Below are 20,617 nucleotides of genomic sequence, written 5' to 3'. Positions count from 1 at the left end.
ATGGGCAGCATCCAGTTTTGTGTTGATTGATTTATTTGTTTAGTTATTCATTTTAATGTTTACAGTATATTTTAGTATTCACAGAAGGAGAAATGCGGCAAACACAGGAATCAGAACATTCATTGATTACGTTGGTCATACACAAGTAAAGGTGGTTTATAGATAAGCAGATGAATGTGACACAGAATATGGAACTGAACTGTTTAAACAGCCATATAAAGTAATGAGAGAAAGAAAAGAGAAAATGGGGAGGCTGCTCTGACTTGAATTGTTTAGCTTTTCATAGACAAAGTGGGGCAGAATCGTCAATGAAATAAGGAGGGTCTCGCGTCAAATAAATAACATTTGTAAAAAAGTGTTTAATATAAGGTGAAGAGAACTGAGCCTCTTTAGTATTAAAAGGAACTGAAACACTTTTGACTATGACAATTGTGCCAGTGTAATGGCTCCTCTAGCAGTTTGCTTAAAAGTAGAAGACTGGAAACCTCCAGATCTCAAATTACTGCCATTGGACAGAAAGACTTTATCACTTGTATGGCACCAGATGTTTTTTTAACAAAATTCTTTCCTGGAATTCGTCCTTTCATTTACTGATCTCTTCTGTTCACCAGAATTGAGACACCACACATCCAATTTGCTCCTCCATGCAGATCAGAAGGGACAATTTAAAAATAAAGGAATGGCTTCACAAGCAGAAGACACTGAGATGGCTTCAGTCCACAGTTGTGATGTCAGAAAGCACAATGCGTTACTTCTGTCAAACAAAACAGAAAAAGACAGAGTCAGTAGTTGTGACCGAGAGAAGAAAGTGTAGAGAAAGGGACATGGCAGTGGACTGAAAAATGAACTTTAACTGTCCGCTGTTACATTTTCTGAGGAAGTGGAATTTGATTTGAATTGTAAAGATCTGGGTTATCCATACTTTTAATCATTGGGGTTCTTCACACTACAATGCATATGTCATCTGAGGACCTCCTCCAAGGCTCCATTGAGGTATGTAATGACCCATCGAGACGAGGGGGGTGCTGTCACTAACTGTTCCCTCCTATTCTCTCAGCAGCAACCAGAAGCCACCAAGTGAGGTCACCAGGTTTCGCCCCTTCCGGTTCGGCGACTATCAGGACCCTGGGTACTCAATTCGATGACGAACTACCTGTGATACGGAGCTCCCGAAAACATTAACTCCTGGAAACTTATTATGATTTTCCCTTTTTCATTTGGTCCAGTAGTCTGGGAAACGATACAAAGATGGGAATAACTTTAATTTATTTTCCGTATGTGGTAAACGGGACGGACCAGTTGGCGCCCCAATATATTCATTAAGCTGTCTGTCATTTCCACTCTCGTCCACAACATATAAACCAGGAGTGCCTACTGAGATTCATGTGGTTTACTTGAGTCTCAGTCATAAAAAGACTTTTGGGACACGGTGGTCTCTCCTGCTGTTTTTGAAGGAATGAAAACAGTGTTTTGGCTTTGTAGTAAAATGTTTAAAAAGTAATAATGATTACAGGAAAAAAGATTACAATTCCAGAAATATAAAACTTTTGAAATTGGGTGAGTCAGCCTGATTAGGCTGTAAGGCTGCAGTAGACTTACCCTGCTTATTTAATGTTCATTTTCAGATATTGTTGTAGCGACCATCATTGTCAGATGTTGTACAATATTCTGGGGAATAAAAGGACAAAAGTTAAGAGCACCAAAGAGCGTACGCATGCATGCTAAGAATCCTTATCTCATACTTTAATATTTCACAGAGTGTATAATAAAAGATGCTATGATAATCCAGGTGTTGAGTGTCCAAACATATAATGGAAGCACACAGAACCTGACTGACCGCTTCATTCAGTTGACGTGCCTTTCCCATTTTTTTTTGCGGCTCAACTGGTATTTCCTTTGACATGTGTGGCCTAAAAGACTTCTGGGTTATCAACACCAGGACTCTACTGAGATTTGCTCAGACTCACAGTCCAGAGTGAACCAGCAGTTTCTCAGGTTAACACCATTAACACTTGAAACTGTCCTCCTCTTGGCCAACGAGTACGTTGCTTTGTTTAAAACACAAGTGAAAAAGCCTTAATCTCATCATGGAGAAGAAATGTGAATGCAATACGATTAGGCTTTCATTTGTAATTTAGAAGCATCTATGTTCTTCCATATTGTACGTGCATCACAAGTGATGCAGTATTCAGTTTCCAACTTATTCTTCCTTAAATTGACTTGATCAGCTTGATCTGTGAGCTTAAAAACCAGGCGACATTTGATATTCATTAAGAATAAATTATATTAAATTTTTTCTACCTCCTTCATTGGAAGCTTCCATCTGGACAGTCCCACCGCTGGGGGCATTCACATACATTCCCTTCTGTTCTTTTCTACAAGAAACATAAATTTAAAAAAGTATTGGAGTCAAATTGCCTTTACAGCATATAGGAGGACAGAGAAGGGTTAAACTCTCCATCTGCTCAATGAGCTGAAGCTGGGCATGACACATTTATCTTATTTTTACCATCAGAGTGTTTATTTGGTGGAATGCTATATTGACCAGTCAGTGGCCACCATTTAGAGTTGATACTTGCAACCTTGAGGTGTTGTGTTTGGCTGAGCCGCAAAAGTGCAAATGAATATAAAACAAGACAAACTGTAGACAAACAGGAGTCAGCAGATAGTGTCCTGTGACTGCAGGTAAATGAGAAACGTGAGATATTATTAGGGAGTTAAGTAAGGGGAATGTTCTGTGTGGTTAAAAGAGGTGCCAGCGCCTTTACCTTGGAGATGATGAAATCAATAAAACTTATCAACTGTAGAATTTACATATAAGAAGTTGCTACATAACAATAAGATGTGGGACCAAAGATTTTAAATCTATCTACATATCTCAAGACATTTTCCATCTGTAAAGATGTGGGGTGTGTTAAGGGTCACACCATTTATGTGTAGCTTGATTGGTGCAAAATGATGTTTTTTTCATAGCTTTTTTCATAGTATATTATGGCTTTATTGATCATTAATATGAACCTATTTTTTTATATTTGAATCTTTGACAGTGGACCTTGCCCCCTAAGGGACACTCCCAGAAGGTTAAAAATAACAGATTTTAATAATCACCAAGTGAGTTATTGTTTTAGATTATTTCAAGGTCAATGATTATGAAAATGATTTTTTTTTTTTTTTAATTCTTATTCCTGTGCTAGGGATCTGTCCTACTGTGGACCTCAATCACTGAAAGACAAGTGACCAATTTCTATTACAACTGAGAATGTCATTTTAAACATTACATTTAACACTAGAATGACCAAATCTTACGAAAAAAAACTTGTAAATCTGGCCCACCTTAAATCCGTTTGCACCTCTCTATTCAGCGTCTTTTGTCATGTAAATGTGTCGGTAAGCCCAAGCAGCAAGCAGCCTGCTATCCCATCCTCCCACCACCGCTGAAACTGCAAAACCCTCTTCCAGCTCAAGTCTGTTTATCAGGGAGTGAAGTACCTGGAGCTGTGCAGGCTAAAAAATATATTGTTATTTAGAACACATGCATTTCATGTGTGTTCCGTGTCTACAAAGATCTATGTAAGTGTAGGATGACAGGAAATGCAAGAAATGTTGAACACATACCTAAACGACAAACGTTATTCATGTTTTAGTACTAACAACAACATTTTGACATGAAGTGTATAATGTGTGAAGACTGAAATCCAAATATCAAATAAGCACTTTCAAAAAAGGTGCAAGTATAACAGAACAAGTGTGCTTTATAAGACTATAACTGAAGAAAAAGAAATCGGGTTAGTGTGGCTTGTTGTCGTGACTTCTTTGGTAGTATAGCAGTAAGAACGGCTTACTCCTATTCAAAAAGTCGCCAGTTAGAGTCTTCATGTGTCCTAGAATAATAGTTTTCAGTAGTGAGCTCCTCTTGTTGTTACTATTATACAATTAAAACATACATTTGATTTGAGTCTATAACTGTTGGTGTGGTACTTGTAAAGGTTAGCATTTTTTATTCTGTTTAATTCTCTCAGTCACATTCACGCTCCTTCTTGCGCTGAGGACTTATATTCTCTTTCTCCGATCTGAGTTCACCTCTCTTATAGCCCATCTTTATTAGAAAACAGCATTGTCAGATCAAGGCGAAACGCAAGCGGATTTAAGGTGGGCTGGTTTACAAGTTTTTTCGTAAGCTTTGGTAATTCTAATGTTAAGCTCCAATCTTCGACGCCTGTTTAATGTAATATATTTACCCACATGGTACTAGACAAGGGTGCCCCTTGTCACTACTGCCTTTTTGCAATCGCCATTGAGCTACTGGCAGTTCACTTTAAAAATGCTTATGAGATAAAGGGGATTATCAGAGAAAAACTTGAACAGAAAATTTCTCTATATGCAGATGATATAGTGCTGTATATATGAAACCCACAAAATACTGTGCCTGCAGTCCTAACACCACTAGCAGGATTTCAAAAGATGTCTAGTTCAGAATTAATTTGAACAAAAGTGTGCTCTTTACAGTGAACTCTCCATTACACAATATTACATTGGACATCTTCACTTTTATCATCACAGATCAGTTTAAATACCTAGGGGTAAACATCACAAGTAGACATAAAGCTCTATTTCAAGAAAATATCGATGTCAGTATGGAAAAAATTAAGCTAGACTTGCATAGATGGCCTACCCTTCTCACTTTAGCTGGAAGAATGAATACTATCAGGATGAATATCCTTCTTAAGCTTCTTTTCTATTTCAAAGCATTCCAATATACATTAATAAATCAGTTTAAGAAGTTAGATTCAATCATAACCTCATTTATTTGGAATTAAAAACATCCACGTATCCAAAGGGTGACTCTACAGAGACCTAAGGTAGAGGGTGGCATGGCTCTACTTGACTTTCAGTTTTATTATTGGGTGGCAAATATACAAACTATAAAAACCTGGACATGAACACCAATAGATGAATATGCACAGTTTTGACCGCAACAGAAATAAAATCCTGCAGTACTTCTTTATATTAATTGCTTTGTACCTCAGTAAATACAAGTTATCACCAATATACTAACAACCCAATTGTGCTTCACTCACTCAAAATATGGAAACAATGTAAGAAGTACTTCAAGACAGAGAAGCTTTAATCTGTGATACCTCTGCACGAGAACCACCTTTATCTACCCTCTCAAACGTACACAGTTTTTAATGTCGAAAAACATTCGGGATTAAATCACTTAGAGATCTGTACATAGACAATGTCTTCACAATTACACTCTAAAAGTAACTTTCCAGAATCACATTTCTTTCATTATCTTCAAATTAGAAACTTTGCTAAACAAAACCTGCCCACTTTTTCTCTTCTCCCACCTGCCTCTATTCCTCTACTCTAAATATTGACCAGTCTTGAGGACTCAGACAGCATTTCTGCAATATATAAAAACATATTAAAACTGGTCCCTTTCAAAGATCCCAGAGTACAGTGTGAAAAGGATCTCTCACTCAACATCCCAGAAAAGGAGTTGAAGGCCAGCAATGCACAGAATTCATTCAAGCTCCATATGCTCAAAGCATACAATTATTACAACTTAAAATCATCTATCGAGCACATCTGTCTTGTTTATTATTGTCCAAAATGTTTCCAGGGCACGGTCCAACCTGTGAATGTTGCAATCAAGTTCCAGCCTCACTGGGCCACACCAAATTAACAACATTTTGGACAAAAATCTTTAAATGCCTTTCAGACAGCCTTGGTGTCTCAATCCTTCCTAATCCATTAACAGTTGTGTTTGGTGGGCTAGAAGAGCGGCTTAAAGTGGAGAAGGACAACCAAACTGTGATTGCCTTTACTACACTATTGCCACGTACACTCATCCTGCTTATCGAATCCTAACTGATCTTATATGTTATCTGAAATTGGAAAAAATAAATTTCTCACTTAAAGGATTTGCACAAAACAATTTTTTTAAAACCTGGCTGAATTTAATCAATAACATTTTAGAATAAGCATTTAAATTGAGGAAGTGGATTCTCTTCCACTATTAATTTTTTTTAATTTAATTACTTACAGTGTTTTTCCTGCTATTAAAGTTTTACTCTGCTGGCCCAGCTCTCTTTCTCATGAGTAAAGGTTAATTTGTTTCAAACCTAGTTTTGTAAAACTTAACTTATTTGTATGGAATGTCATTTGATTTTAATAAAATCAATATAATCAAAAAAATAGAAAGAAAATTCTTTAAGAAATGTATAGTGCCGAGATTAACGTTGCTGCCTCACAGGTCCGAAATCCTGGATATAAATCCGAACCCTTGAGCCTCAGCAGTCTGCAGGGTCCTTTTCTGTATTTGTTGGTTTACTTTGCGATATTCCAGTTTTTCATACCACAATCCAAAATTGTGTGTGTTACGTTAATTGCCAAATTTATATTTTACAAGTGGGAGTGTGAATGTGTGTGTTTGTGCAGGACCCTGTCGTGTGGTGCCCTCGAGTCCTGTCCAGGTTTGGTTTCCAACTCGTGCCTTTCATTTCCTAAATAGGCAAAATAGATAGAAAGTGAATGGATGAGTTCTTAAACTTTTCAATTTTAATTTCTAACCCAGCCTTACATGTTCACTACACTTGTATTCATGTTTGTAAAACTGGTCGCTTATCACTATAAAGGAAACAAAACATTCAAAGCCAGCTAAGATTACTTTAATTATTCAAATTGACATGCGTTTATCCTGGAAGACTCACCTGGCCTTCTTACAGTCAATGCACGGAAAACCTGCAGTTTAAAAAGATAAAAAAAAAATTAAAACCCAGAGAATTTTCAGATATTCTTTGCCACCTAAGAAAACTTAAACCAACTTGCAAAGGAGCAACCAAATGGACACACTGGCACTCACAGTAAGTGTGTAATTACTGATGAAGAACACATTGAAGCTGAACTTACAGAAATTCAGAGTGGGACACTTGACAAGCAGTTCCTGTCAACTTCTTCTTTGGTATCTCCTTTAATTATCTGTTCTTTACCTTTTACTGCAAGGGCCTCTTATGTAAGCTGCTGACTAAAAGACCCTTCCACTTTCCAGACCCCCTTGGGTTTCACCCCACAAAATGTTTGTCATTGAGACCCTGAGCTCCAGTGTTTCAGTCTCTTCAGCACTCAAGTCCAGCTGCTTCACTGAGAATGGAGGACACCACTAAACAAACAGTGCCACCCAGTGGGGTGTGAGGGTATGTGCTGTCCACTCACCTTCAGTCATCTGATAAATGACAAGCACCGGCAGAAGCATCAAAAGAAACAAACTGGCTCTGAGAATAAATGAAATCATAACTGGAGAAGACTCTGGAGAGACAGAAAAAGACAGAAAGTCACTAAGTGAAGAATCAAATCTCCAAGATAAGGTAGGCATGGTTTTTAAAATAAGAATTTCACAATGATAGTCTGCATTGATTTCATTAGCTCATCTTATAAATTTCTAATGCTTTAAAAAAGTATTCCATTTACAACTCTCATTTCACCTTTTGATGTTTTGGATTTTGAAATTAAATTCATTAAAGTTGAAAATACACATGACATGCAGATAAATGTACAGTACAGAAAACAATAACCAGCAGTCTTTAAAATGAACATTTACAGTGCTGAGATACGTAATATTCAATAATCAGATACTTGGTCTCATTTTAGAATTAGGTTTAAAAATAATTTGAGCGTTTTCATTTTCTTTTATATGCAGAGGAAAGCAGAATAATCCCTATCTCTTCATTTTAATGATTGGCTGAAATTTTTTATACTGTGTCTGATTTTTCTTCAGTGATCCATAAACCTCTGAGGACTTGGCCAACCTGTAAGTTGTGCCCTGAGATAAATTCGGCCTTAGTAAATGATAAGGGTTACGCTAAGTAAGATACGACCTGCAAACAGAGAGGAGTTGAGAAGGTCGCTCTATTAAAATCACACTTTGTTTCTTTTACACACTCGTCACCCTGGTTCATCCCTGATCTACTCGCCATGAAAGCACATGGCAGACAATTAGAATGTCTCTATAAAAAGACTGACAGCTCTTTCTGTACATGCAGCCATTTATAAAGAACTTCTGGATTCATAGAGAAAAGCCATTTCCGAGGCTAAAACTGTGTATTTCTTTAACATTATTAATAATGGTGAGGGAATCCATGTGTTTTATTTTCCACCATTTAGAAATTCCTGCAACCATGAAATATTCCATCACTATGTTCTTCATCTGTTATTTGTGAAAAAAAAATAATTATTTTCTTTAGAAAGTCAATCCATCCATCAAGAGCTTGAACCATTCATCACCATAACTAAACCTTCATTATCTGTAAGATTTGGAGCTGAGAGCAGTCCTGACCACAATATTGATACACTTGTTCTGGTCGACTCTTTTTTTGTCAGTGAGCTTGTTGAAAGAAAACTCCTCCATCTTCTTACCAGACTCCACACCTGCTGCCTTAGTCAAGATTCATAGGCCTGTTTTATTTATTTGTGTAGTAGACATTGTTAACATGTCTCTTGTATGTGGGATTGTATCCACCAAATACAAAGTGGCTTATCTATCACAAAAGTGCTGTAAAGGCAAGGACTTGACCAAGATGAATCCTGTAATTATAGACACATCTCCAATCTTACATTTTTGAATAAGGAGGTGGAATGTCAGACTAAATGTCTTGTTTGGAAAGGCACCATGGGCCTCATGTATAAATGGTGCGTAGGCACAAAAATGTTGCATATGTCCGTTTTCACACTCACTTTGAGAATTAAAAAAATTAAACTTGGTGTAAAGCCACACACAATTCACGGCAGCCTCTCACCTTATGTACGCACTTTTCTGCTCGGTTTAGCAAAGTGGCGGCACCCAGTGTCAAATCAAGGCTACTGTTTCTGTGGTTTTCTTTTTTATCAAATATACAGAAATAAATTGCATATCATTTACAAATTTAATTCACCTGATTGTAATCATTTTGTCACAATATCATGGTGCACATTGTTAGAAGACATCGCAAATGGAAGAATTAGAAGAGGTGTGTATTTATGGATTATGAAGACTGGCTTCTAAATTGATTTCAATTACAATCTTGGAGATGAAGTTTGCTGAACTGACGCCAGCTTTACAAAGGCAGACTTTGAGGAATTGTGCTCTACCTGCTGCTTTGCAAGCAGCTTTTGTAATACAGTATTGTCTGAAACGTAATAAGCAGACGGCGGGCTGCAACTCACATTTTCACGTCGACTATGATAATCTGATTACTTCTTTTTTATTTCGTGGATTGTCCAACTTTCAGAACTTAACCTTTCGAGTGTCTCCCCAATGCTTTTGTTGCTTATAGCACTGCTTAAGCCAACGAATAGTACATTTTCCTTCCCTCCACTACGCATTGGCTGAATTTCTTCCTTTTTTCATGTGCTTTTCTCATTGTCTTTTACCAAACACTAAACGGAAGGTGATATTTATATTGATTTGCATATTAAAATATGCAAAATTCTGGGACGAGTCATGGTGGGGCGGCAGGCACATGCACATGCATTATTATGGAGCAGAAGTGCATGGAAATTGACTTACTCTTGGTTTTGTGCATCTGAAGTTTTTGTGCATACGAACATTTCCACTTTTGTCCGTACACCATGTTTTAGTGTTAATTCTACACCTGCAGGTATACATGAGGCCATAGTGTTTAAACCATATCAGTTTCAGGGCTAAGCACAGTACCTAGACTGTATTGGTGAAGGATGTGAACGATCTTCTTAAAGCTGCTTATCAAAGTAACTGTTTTTTAGTACCACTTGATCTTTCAGCAGCATTTGACATTGTGAGCCATTCTGTGCTCATTCAACATCTGCAGTCTTATTTGGGTCTTACAGATGTAGTAGCACTGGAATGCTGTCAGACTTATCCAACTGGCAGACTGGAACTAATGTCATTTGGCAGCCACACATCCCCACTGAAGCACTTGGCCCATTTATCTTCTCCTTTTGGGTGAGATTATTGAACAGCTTACTCTCCGCTTGATTATTGTAATGCTCTTTTCTTTTGTGCTTCAAGCTAAGGGCTAAATAAACTACAAGATGTAGAGAATTCTGCAGCCAGAATTTTAACTCACGCTAAACCATTGGAACATCTAACCAGTTGATTCATTTCCCTCCTCTGGCTTCCTGTTAAATATCAGATCTCTTAAATATCAGATCCCTTTTAAGATTCTTATATTAACATATAAAGCTTTTCATCACAAAGGTTCTATCTATATTTTTCAAGTGTTTTAAATTACTACACCCTGTCACAATCTAAGACCGTCCAATGTTGAATTTCTTGTTGTCCCACTCACTAAGTGCAAGTCACTGTGTGATCAAATTTTTACTTCAGATTTTAGACAGACCTCCTCAACTTCTGCTTTTTTAAAAAATCTATAGATGTATCTTTTTAAAGAAGCTTTTATTTGTGTGGCAGACAGTTGGAAACTACAGGGCTTCATGGGAGTTGTAGTTCAGCACAGCCCTGTTGGGTTACGTGAGTGCTGTCAGTGAGTGTTGCAGGGATTGTGGAGTCATACTTTGTCGGGCTACCGGACAACCCTAATGGGCCACCAGAAGGACTCCCATCTGCAGGATTAAAGAAGCCCACTGCCACTGTTTCAGAGCCAGAACTGGGAAGTGGTTGACAAAGCTTGCTGGAGGAGGAGTGGAGGTTGGAAGATAGACAAAAGACAGAGAGAAGGAAGACACAGAGAGAAGAAGAAAAATAATTGTTGTTTGTATTATTTCATTCTGTTTGGTGCTTCTAGACTATGTGCAAGTGGCATACGTTTGGGAAGAGTTTCCCACAACAGAATAAAAGCCTGTGTTGTGCTTGAACTTCTGTCTGAGTCGGTCTGTGTCAGGTTTGGGGAGCTGGTGTGTCCCCTCCAGGCCACAATGTGCTAAATATATTTAGTAATTTTGGTTGTCTTATAAATCTGCTGATAATCTTGATTGTCTTATTAATATTGGTTTTTTTTTATGCTTTTCTTTGAACATGTATGTACAGTGTTCATGACTGTCATAGAAGGTGCTGATAATAAAAATGTATTATTATTAATTTTATTACTTAGAATATAAGAAGAGGAGAGAGAAGTAGAGACAAAGAGAACCATTGAAGAACACCCAATTCACTGGATATATTGTCGTTCAATGGCTGCCCCCTTTGGTAAAGGTAATGTTGATAAAGTCTTTCATGCCACACTACTCTTCATTCTCTCAGATACACAATAAACAGAGAAATTCAAGGTTTCTCGTCTCTTTATCTACTTTTCATTCATCCTGTACAAGCAATAATAGTAAAATACTGATTTAAGGGTGGTGAATAACTGCTGATATATGCCGATATAACCCAGCCACAGGGGATGCACAAACCAGTGTGTTTCTTTATTCTGTACCCAAGCCTTGATAGATGGGGAGGGTTATGTCAGGAAGGGCATCCGGTGGACCCTTTTGCCAGTTAGAATCGGTGGACAACAGATTTCCATACTGGATCGGTCGAGTTATGAATTAACAATGGCCGCCACTAGTACTGTTAGCCAACGGGATGCTGGTAGAAATTGGCCTACTGTTGGCAGAAGAAGGAGAAAAAGAGGGGGGAGACCTGTGTGGAGGCAGGAGGAGAGGAGGAAGAGAAAGAGATTGGAACTGAGAGTTGGAAATGTTGACAGAATGACTGCTAGGGGGAGAGAGTTAGCTGATGTGATGGAGAGAAGGAACGTTGATTTATTGTGCGTGCAAGAGACTAAATGGAAGGGGAGTAAGGCCAGGTCAATTGGAGGTTGATTCAAATTGTTCTCTCATGGTGTGGATGGGAGGAGAAATGTGGTAGGGGTTATTCTGAAGGAACAGCATGTCAAGAGTGTATTGGAGGTGAAAAGAGTGTCAGACAGAGGAATATTTATGAAGCCAGAAATTGAAGGTGTGATGATGAATGTTGTTAGTGCATTTGCACCGCAAGTTGGGTGTGCGATGGATGAGAATGAAGATATCTGGAGTGAGCTGGATGGAGTGATGGACAGTGTACGCAAGGGACAAACGGGGTGATTGAAGCAGATTTCGATAAACATGTTGGTGAAGGGAACAGTGGGGATGTGTTGGTTATGGGTAGGTATGATGTCAAGGAGAAGAATGAAGGAAGTCAGATGATAGTGGATTTTGTGAAAGGGATGGACATAGCTGTGGTGAGTGCTTATTTTAAGAAGAGGGAGGAACATAGGGTGACGTACAAGAGTGATGGAAGATGCACACAGGTAGATTATATTCTATGCAGAAGGGTCAATCTGAAGGAGATTGAAGACTGCAAAGCAGTGCCAGGGGGAAGTGTAGTTAGTCAGCATAGGATGGTGGTCTGTTGGATGAGTTTGGAGATCAAGAAGAGGAGGAGAGTGAGGGCTGAACCAAGGATCAAATGGTGGAATTGAAAAAGGAAGACTGCAAGGTTGAATTTAGGGAGGAGGTGAGACAGGCACTGGGTGGCAGTGAAGAGTCACCAGACAGTTGGGAAACTACAGCAAAAGTATTAAGAGTGAGAGCAAGAAGGGTGTTTGGCATTACATCTGGACAGCAGAAGGAGGAAAAGGAAACCTGATGGTGGAATGAGAAAATATAGGAGAGTATACAGAGGAAGAGGTGAGTGAAGAACTGGGATAGAGAAATGCATAAAGCAGACAAGAGGACAAGGAGATAAGGTGTAAGGTGAAGAGAGAGGTGGCGAAGGCTAATGAAAAGGCTTATAATGAGTTTCATCAGAAGTTGGACACTACTAAGGAGGGGAAAAATGACTTCCTCTGATTGGGTACAGAGAGGGACCGAGCAGGTAAAGATGTTCAGCAGACTAAGTTAATAAAGGATAAAGACAGAAACATACTCACAAGTTAGGAAGTGTACTTTGAGAGGCTGATGAATGAAGAGAATGAGTGAGAAAGAAGGTCAAATGATGTGGTGATAGTGAATAAGGAAGTGTAATGGATTAGCAAGGAGGAAGTAAGGACAGCTATGAAGAGGATGAAGAATGGACAGGCCGCTGGTCCAAAAGACATACCTGTAGAAGCATTGAGGTGTTTAGGAGAGATGGCACTGGAGTTTTGTTTTGCTTAATGGAATCTTGAAAAGTAAGAAGATGCCTGAGGAGTAGAAAAGAAATGTACTGGTACTGACTTTAAAAATAAGGGATATGTGTAGAGCTGTAGTAACTTCAGAACAATAAAATTAATGAGCCACAGCATGAAGTAATAGGAAAGAGCTGTGGAAGCTCGGTTAAGAAGTGAGATGATGATTAGTGAGCAGCAGTATGGTTTTATGCCAGGAAAGAGCACCACAGATGTGATGTTTGTTCTGAGGGTGTTGATATTGTGAGCTGGAGGGTTAATCGCACCCCAAATAGATACAGCCGCCCCTGGGAAAACCACAAACCCTGAAACACTGACTACCACCCTCACATTGTTCCTTATCCTTGCACTATAACGCGTAATACAAGCCTCGCGCGGTACTCCGCCGACTTATAAGCCTTGCGCAGCGCCTGTCAGTTTTGGAATTGATTGTTTGCTTTTATCTCTCTGTTCCTAGCGGAACTGTCATCTCTGACTTGTCATGGAGCACGTTTAAGCTCATGTGTTTGCACTGTTTGAATAAAAATCCTTCTTGTTTCTATGACCTCCTGTGTCTCTGTGCAAATCTGTGACCCAAGCGTGACAATATAAAAGTATAGAGAAGGCCAGAAGGAGCTGCATTGTGTCTTTGTGGACCAGTGTTTCTTAAACTATGTGTTGCAGACATTTTTAGTGATGTTAGTTTAAAAAGCTGAAACAAAATCGACGGGTGTGGCACAATTTGTTGGATGTTATGAAGGGTGAGTGAATAGGGGTGTACATATATGTTGTGTGCTAAAGGCAGTGTCAGTGGCCATGAACAACTGTTGAGGGCTTCATCGCATGTGCCCTGTTAGAGCATCTGTTAAATCTAAATCTCTAGAAGAGCTGCAAAGCACATTTTATATGAAATTTAACATGTTTCAATGATGAAGAATTCCTTCCCGTCGCACTGTTTATAAGTGGTTTGATAAATCTCAGTCTCTTGCTAAAGGACATGTTTGTTAGACCATTGAGAACTTTAAGAATTGCATGAAATATCCAAAGGCTGAGACAAACTGTAGACATTCAGCAGGATGTCAGTCAGTAGTGTTAGTATTAAGCAGTTCAACAAGGTGTTCATTAAGATTTATCCTGTCACAATATGAAATACAAATAGTGTGTGCATTTGTAGGAATAATAGGTCTACTGTTTTTAACTCATTTCAAAAGAGTTATTTATTTCTAAATAATGTTATTGAAGGCAAAGTAAATCAACTGCATCGATAAATTATTTTTTGACTACTTTAATCCTTATCCATTGTCATGAATTAAGTAAATAAGTTACTTGGTGTTTCATACAATTCTTTTCTAAATCATCATATATTAGCACCGCACCATAAAAATTCAATTCACTAAACTTTACAAAGTCTTACACCAAGTATTGACAGTGGTAGTGATGACCCTCAGGAATCTTTTCCCTGTTTTGAATGATAATGTTTGTTTTATTAACAATACATTTCTTTGCACTTTTTCCTTGTAATAATATTCATATAATAAACACACTTGACACGCTACTGTTATTTGTCTATTTAAGGCTCCAGTGTTATTATGATAATAATCCTGTTCTTGAGTACTGATTTCCTTTTTTAGGTCCTCACATTATGAAGTTGCAGAACTCCTGAGGTAAATTAATTAAAATGCAAATCAATTAAAACAAAGACAACACAATCTGGTCGACTAGCAGCAGTAACTGGATAGCAATGGAGAAAATGGCTAAAATGAAAACCTGTAGCCATTACAGCTCTCCAGGATCTGAAGCTGATACCCTTAAATGAAGGTCACATCACATGCACAACTACAGAATATTCAGAATGGCTTATTCTTTTTCTTATCTTAATGTCATTGTAAAGAGCAGGAAATGGTAGAAGTCAGGACAAACAGTGAGAAAGACAGAGACAGACACACAGATAGTGGAGAAGACGCCTGCACTCACCTCTCACGGTCACCTGCACTCGCTCACTTGTTTTCTTCTCAGTCTTCTTCCCTTCTTCCTCCACCTCACACCAGTAACTGCCGGACATCTCTGGTCGAGCTGAAGGAATTGTGAACTCCGACTCTGAAAGTCCTTGACTCACAGGTTCCTCGTCTCTGTAGAATTTGTATGTCAAGGGTGTCCCCTGAAATCGACTCTCAGACTGACACCTCAGGGTCACATTGTCCTCTTGCCACAATGTGGTACTGGGGTGGATTGTCAGGGTGGGCTTGGTGAACAGCTCTGTGGAGATTAAGAGAGGAGAAAACAATAAACAGGATAAGTAACTGAAATAATCATGAAAATTACACAATAAAAAAAATAATTAAAAATCATCTTTAATGTTGATGTTTGACTCAACAAAACTGCCTGCTGTACGAGTCTGAGCTTCACTGCTCCGAGTAAAACCAATGAAAGAAAAAAAAACTTTGATCAGAAGAAAGTGCAACATAACAAAAACTTACTGATTTAATGATTTTAATCACATAGTTTAGATATCCTATGCTTGCCACATCAGTGTGCTAATCAAGTATCATTTAAAAATGCATGTATTTGATTTTAGTTAATAAAATAAAAAATGCAAACTGCATTCATTTGTACAGATCAAATAACACGCCTTCCACCACTTGGCTCTGGTTCAGCTCTTAACTGTCATGTCTTCTGTTCTGAGTTTACGTGTCCATTATGTGTTTGTGTGAATTTCCTTCAGCGTATCACGTCAATCTGTATTGTTATGGTGGGCTGGCGTCTCTTCCAGGGCTGATTTCTGTCCTGCCCCCCAATATTAATGTTCACTCCCTGAAGCTCTGGGCTGGAGAAGCAGAAATGAATGAATGAGTTAATTAATTAAATGTTTGCACTCTCGCTTTCTTTGCTAATGTGCTGAAAACATTTTTCTTTAACACTGAAAACCTCACATTAGTAATGTCTGAAGATGACGTGTTCCTCTCTACCTCGCATGTCGCCACTGACCCATTAAATGAGCTCCACTTGTGAGATGTTATGTTGAGAGAATCAGAGTTAGAGTGAAAAAAAACAATTTAAAGAGTGACTAAATTCAAGAAAAGGATAAAAATAAATACCAGCCAGATATCCTAAAGAATACACAGATTGATTAATTTACAATTCATATTTCCATTGTAGTGCAAACCACATTTAATTACTTTCTACAAAAGCAGATTTTATCATTTCTGATTCTGTGTAAGTTGTTGCATTTTTTTTTACTTTTCAGTTTTCTCAATTAAATGTGCAGTTAACATTCACTCATCCATTTTTCCAGCTGTTTTATTCCATTCTGTTAGGTGTACGGACCTCATTACAGCAACATCACTGATGAGGCAGGACGGACCATCATTCAAGACAGCAGTGCATCACAGGACATTCACACACACACACACACACACACAGAGGCTCTCTTTCCTCCATTCACCGATTCTCTGAATTTTCTTAGTCAAGTTTTAATGTTATGGTGAACTTTAGCCTCTCAGCGCCATCAGGGCTAATTCAGTACTCAGGACTGGGCGGGTGCCAGTCAATTATAGGGTACACTGACTTTCAACAAGCAAACTGACCAAATCTCTAGAAAGTGTGACGATTACTGTGACCATTTGTGACCTTCCTGTAGTCACACACTCACTGTTAACAATCAGAGGATTAGGGCAAAACTAGGAATGAAAATGATATTAATGGTGAAAACTCCACACAGACTGTGAACCGATCAGGACTGACACCTGAGCCTCTCGAGTTCTGGAAAAGAAGCACCAGCCATTGTGCCACCAGTCCTTTAGTCAGGTCTTTCAGAGTTGTCCTAGTTGTCAAGTACAGCAGGAAAGCAGGACAGTTGGTTTCTTGCCATCTTAATGTTAGCCCTCCATATCGTGAACTTGAAAAGCGGGTTGTAACCTGCTATGATGTTTATGTGTTGCTGAATGCTTCTCGATATGGCGCAGTAATTCAGTAAAGGCTTATCGCGAATATCTTTGTTGTTGAAACGTTTATGTGTGATAACAAGGCGTTCCCAGCTCTTCTTGATGAGATAATCCTAGAACCCTGGGTCATCCCAGGGTCTCTGTCCAGCTGGTCACGCCCATTAAACCTCCATAGGCAGGAGTCCGTATCAGATTACCAAACCTCCTCAATTGGCTCCTCTCGATGCAGAGGATCAGCAGCTCTACTCCGAGTCTCTCCCAGGTGGCTGTGCTTCTCATCCTATCCTGCATGGCTTGTCTGACACTTCCATCTAAATATTTCCCTCTGAGGTATCACTTCAAGTCGTTTCACTATTTAGTGTGTGCCACTTGTTTAATTAGACTATTAGCACCTCTGAGATGTCGGACACATCACATGTTAGGAGACACCTGCACTCACCTCTCACGGTCACCTGCACTCGCTCACTTGATTTCTTCTCAGTCTTCTTCCCTTCTGCCTCCACCTCACACCAGTAACTGCCGGACGTCTCTGGTTGAGCTGATGGAATTCTGAACTCCGACTCTGAAGCTCCTTGACTCACAGATTCCTCGTCTTTGTAGAATTTGTATGTCAGTTGTATCTCCTGCAATTGACTCTCAGACTGACACTTCAGTGTCACAGTGTCACCTTCCCACAATGTGGTACTGGGGTGGACTGTCAGGGTGGGCTTACTGAAGAGTTCTGTGAAGAAAAAAAAGAAGAAAAACAATAAACAGGATGATTGAATAAACAGTCATAGAAACTGCAGGTTTATACCTAAGAAAATCAAAAATCTGGGTTCTTACTATCTGACAAAATCAACAGCTGTACGTGTTTGAGCTCAACAGCACACTAGGCTTGTGAATGAAAAGTACAATTTAAAAACATGTAATATAAAATAAAAGAGCAAGTTATAACAAACATTTTATTATGAATTGAAGTTGGTGACTTTCATATGTCAGATGCTCTTTGTCCCCTGTGTTCAGCACACTCTTACACAGTTAAACATATTTAGTTCAGTTTATTGTGAATTCCACTAAGTAAAAATTACACCTTGTTGTGCAGATATTGCCTTACAGGTTTGGTTTCTGGTTCAACTCCTGACTGTCGTGCCTTCTGCATTGAGTTTACGTGTTCATTTAATTTGTGTGAACATCATTCTGTGTCTTCTGCTCAGTCTGTTACTCTCAGTGTTTCTCTGATGTTCTCACGTCACACCAATGGCTGATTTCTGTCTTGTCCAACTGGCACCACCACAAGTTTTCATTCCTTTCAGCTCCAAGTTGGACAAGAGGAAAGTTGTGAATTGATGAGTGTTTTCTTGTACTATTGGCTTTTTTTTATAAATGTGCTGCAAATGTTTAACTTTGACTTTGAAAGTAACAGTTGATAACAAGAGAATGTGGCTTGCTATTCTAAGAAATGCATATCACCACAGACAGACCTGACAAACTGCTCTCGTGTGTTTTACTGCTCAGAAATTCAATGTCAGGGTGATGTCAGCAGCAGGAAGTTAAAACTGTCAAAGAACAAAATAAAATAAATATAAACCTGATATTATTATGAATACACGCACACTGATGAGTTCAAAATTCACTTTATCACCACAACACACACTCACTGAATAAACTCCACTCTCCTAACACTCAGCAGGACTCTCAGAACAGCCACAGTTTGGACTCCACAAGATGTCATTAACAGTCCTTTGAGATTCTGGTCCACGTTGACCTGAGTGCATCAGGCAGTTTCTGCAGATTTGTCAGCTGCACATTCAGGCTGTGAATCTCCTGTTCCACCTCATCACAAAGATTTGCTATTGGATTAAGATTTGGTGACTGGGAAGACCACTGAAGAACACTCATCTCATTGTCATGTTCATGACTGCAGTTTGAGATGACTTTTGCTTTGTGACGTGGCGCATTATCAGGGTGGGAGTAGCCATGAGAAGGTGGTTTAATTGTGGCCTTAAAGGATGTACAAGTAGTGATTGATTGGAATTAACAAGCTGAAAATGTGCCAAGAAAAGAACTACAAACCATTACAACACCACTAGCAGCCTGGACTGTGTGAGACTTGCCCGGACACCACCAGTCGGAGACCACATCTTTATAAAAATCACACGTTTATTCATTCACAAAATAAACACAGTCCCAAACACCACACAATGCACAAAGCAATAATCACCAGTATTAGACTTCTCTTCCTCAGTCCTTGGCCGCCAATCTCCTCCTGGGAGCTTTGTCCTGCTCCCTCTCCCGACTCTAGCTCCCAGATTGCTGGGAGGTGGCGCCTTTTATTCCTGCCCGGATGTGCTGCAGGTGGCTGATGACGATCTTCCGGCAGCACTTCCTGGTGTGGCGGAAGTGCTGCCCTTTGCCCTGGAAGCACTCCGGGCGTCCCTGGCAGGTTCCTCCGCCATCTTGCCAAGTGTGGCGGAAGTAATGTTCTCCCGGGTCCCAGGAGGCTTAAAGCGCCTGGCGGTGGCCACGGGTCCCAATGAGTAGGAAAGTCTCTCTTCCTTTCCCGTGGTCCTCTCCTGCTCCAGGGCGGTTGTGTCCTCCTGACCCGGAAGCTTTTAATGCCAGCTTCTGGTCTTTCTAGGCGTCCCGGGCCCGGGTAAGAACCCCAGCCGCCTGTGACACTGCCCCACCACCAGCGAAGAACAGTCCTTCAGTAGCGGCCATTCCGCGAGTGTACACTGTAGCCGAAGCGGGCATAAGTTGTCATCTCCCAGGTCCTGGTCCTATAAAAATAAGAATAAATACAGGGGCGGAGTCGTTGCCCTTATGCCACTGTCTGGCGTTTTATCTCTGACAGAGGGCCAACACTCCCCTTTACCAGCACCCTGGTCGCGAAACCTCGCACCCGCTCCAGTGTAATCCACTCCCTTCATCAGGGTACATACTGGATTCGCCCTTGCCGACTTTGGAGCTTCCTTCTGCACGCGCAGAGGATGACGTATCACGCTCTGTGAGCTCACGGGCTCATGTCTCCCTTTGTAGGAAGAAACGGCTTTCCCTTTCGATTCTTCCTGCTTCTCTGGGGCATTCTGACAGCCTGGGTCTTCCTACTGAAAAGGAAAAAGACCCTTGCCATCTGCCCTGGTAGAAAGAAGCGAGACTGATGCTGGCTCTGGCGGTTGAGCACTAAGACCCACGGCACTTGTCAGCCGGCGTCTTGGCTCCACCCCTTCCAAGCGATCAGCACCTTGCTTCGTTTCCACTGTTGGAGATGCAGCTACTAAGTCCCCGGAACCACGCGATCCTGGGATGGGTTCGCTCGCGCCTCCCTTTTCCTTTACGGTAGCGATTTTACTTGCCTCTACCGCCACGATCCTCCGGCCAAAGATTCCAGTGTCGCGCCTCACTTCCTCATGACGTAAGGTCTGATGTGACGCGACCACCTTCCCCTCCAGCTTGTCTATACAGACACGGAGGTCGTGTTCCACCTGCTGCACCATCTGCCTTAACCAAGCATCCTCTCCGATTCCTTTGGAGCTGCAGGTAAAATACAGTATCAGCCAGTGGAGGACTTACCTTTAAATCGGTCCTACTCACCGGCTGTACACACTG

At 40.0% G+C, this 20,617-nt stretch overlaps 1 protein-coding gene across 1 annotated transcript; it reads right to left on the bottom strand.

Annotated features, from left to right (window-relative positions):
- Positions 1 to 593: 593 nt before the first annotated feature.
- Positions 594 to 20,505, bottom strand: LOC120519043 (Fc receptor-like protein 3). The gene is made up of 9 exons (XM_039742121.1): positions 20,203 to 20,505; positions 19,884 to 20,112; positions 17,466 to 17,747; positions 15,060 to 15,341; positions 7,219 to 7,311; positions 6,717 to 6,747; positions 2,302 to 2,375; positions 1,600 to 1,668; positions 594 to 754 (listed from the first exon to the last, which is right to left on the bottom strand). Exons 1-8 carry the CDS (start codon positions 20,503 to 20,505, stop codon positions 1,622 to 1,624), a joined length of 1,341 nt encoding a protein of 446 aa, XP_039598055.1. The 3' UTR covers positions 594 to 754; positions 1,600 to 1,621.
- Positions 20,506 to 20,617: the final 112 nt, after the last annotated feature.

The sequence above is a fragment of the Polypterus senegalus genome, chromosome 18 (genome assembly GCF_016835505.1).
Source record: "Polypterus senegalus isolate Bchr_013 chromosome 18, ASM1683550v1, whole genome shotgun sequence".
In the NCBI taxonomy this organism is placed as follows: Eukaryota; Metazoa; Chordata; class Cladistia; order Polypteriformes; family Polypteridae; genus Polypterus; species Polypterus senegalus.
Note: the sequence above shows the minus strand (reverse complement) of the source record. Positions and strands in the feature narration are given on the sequence as shown.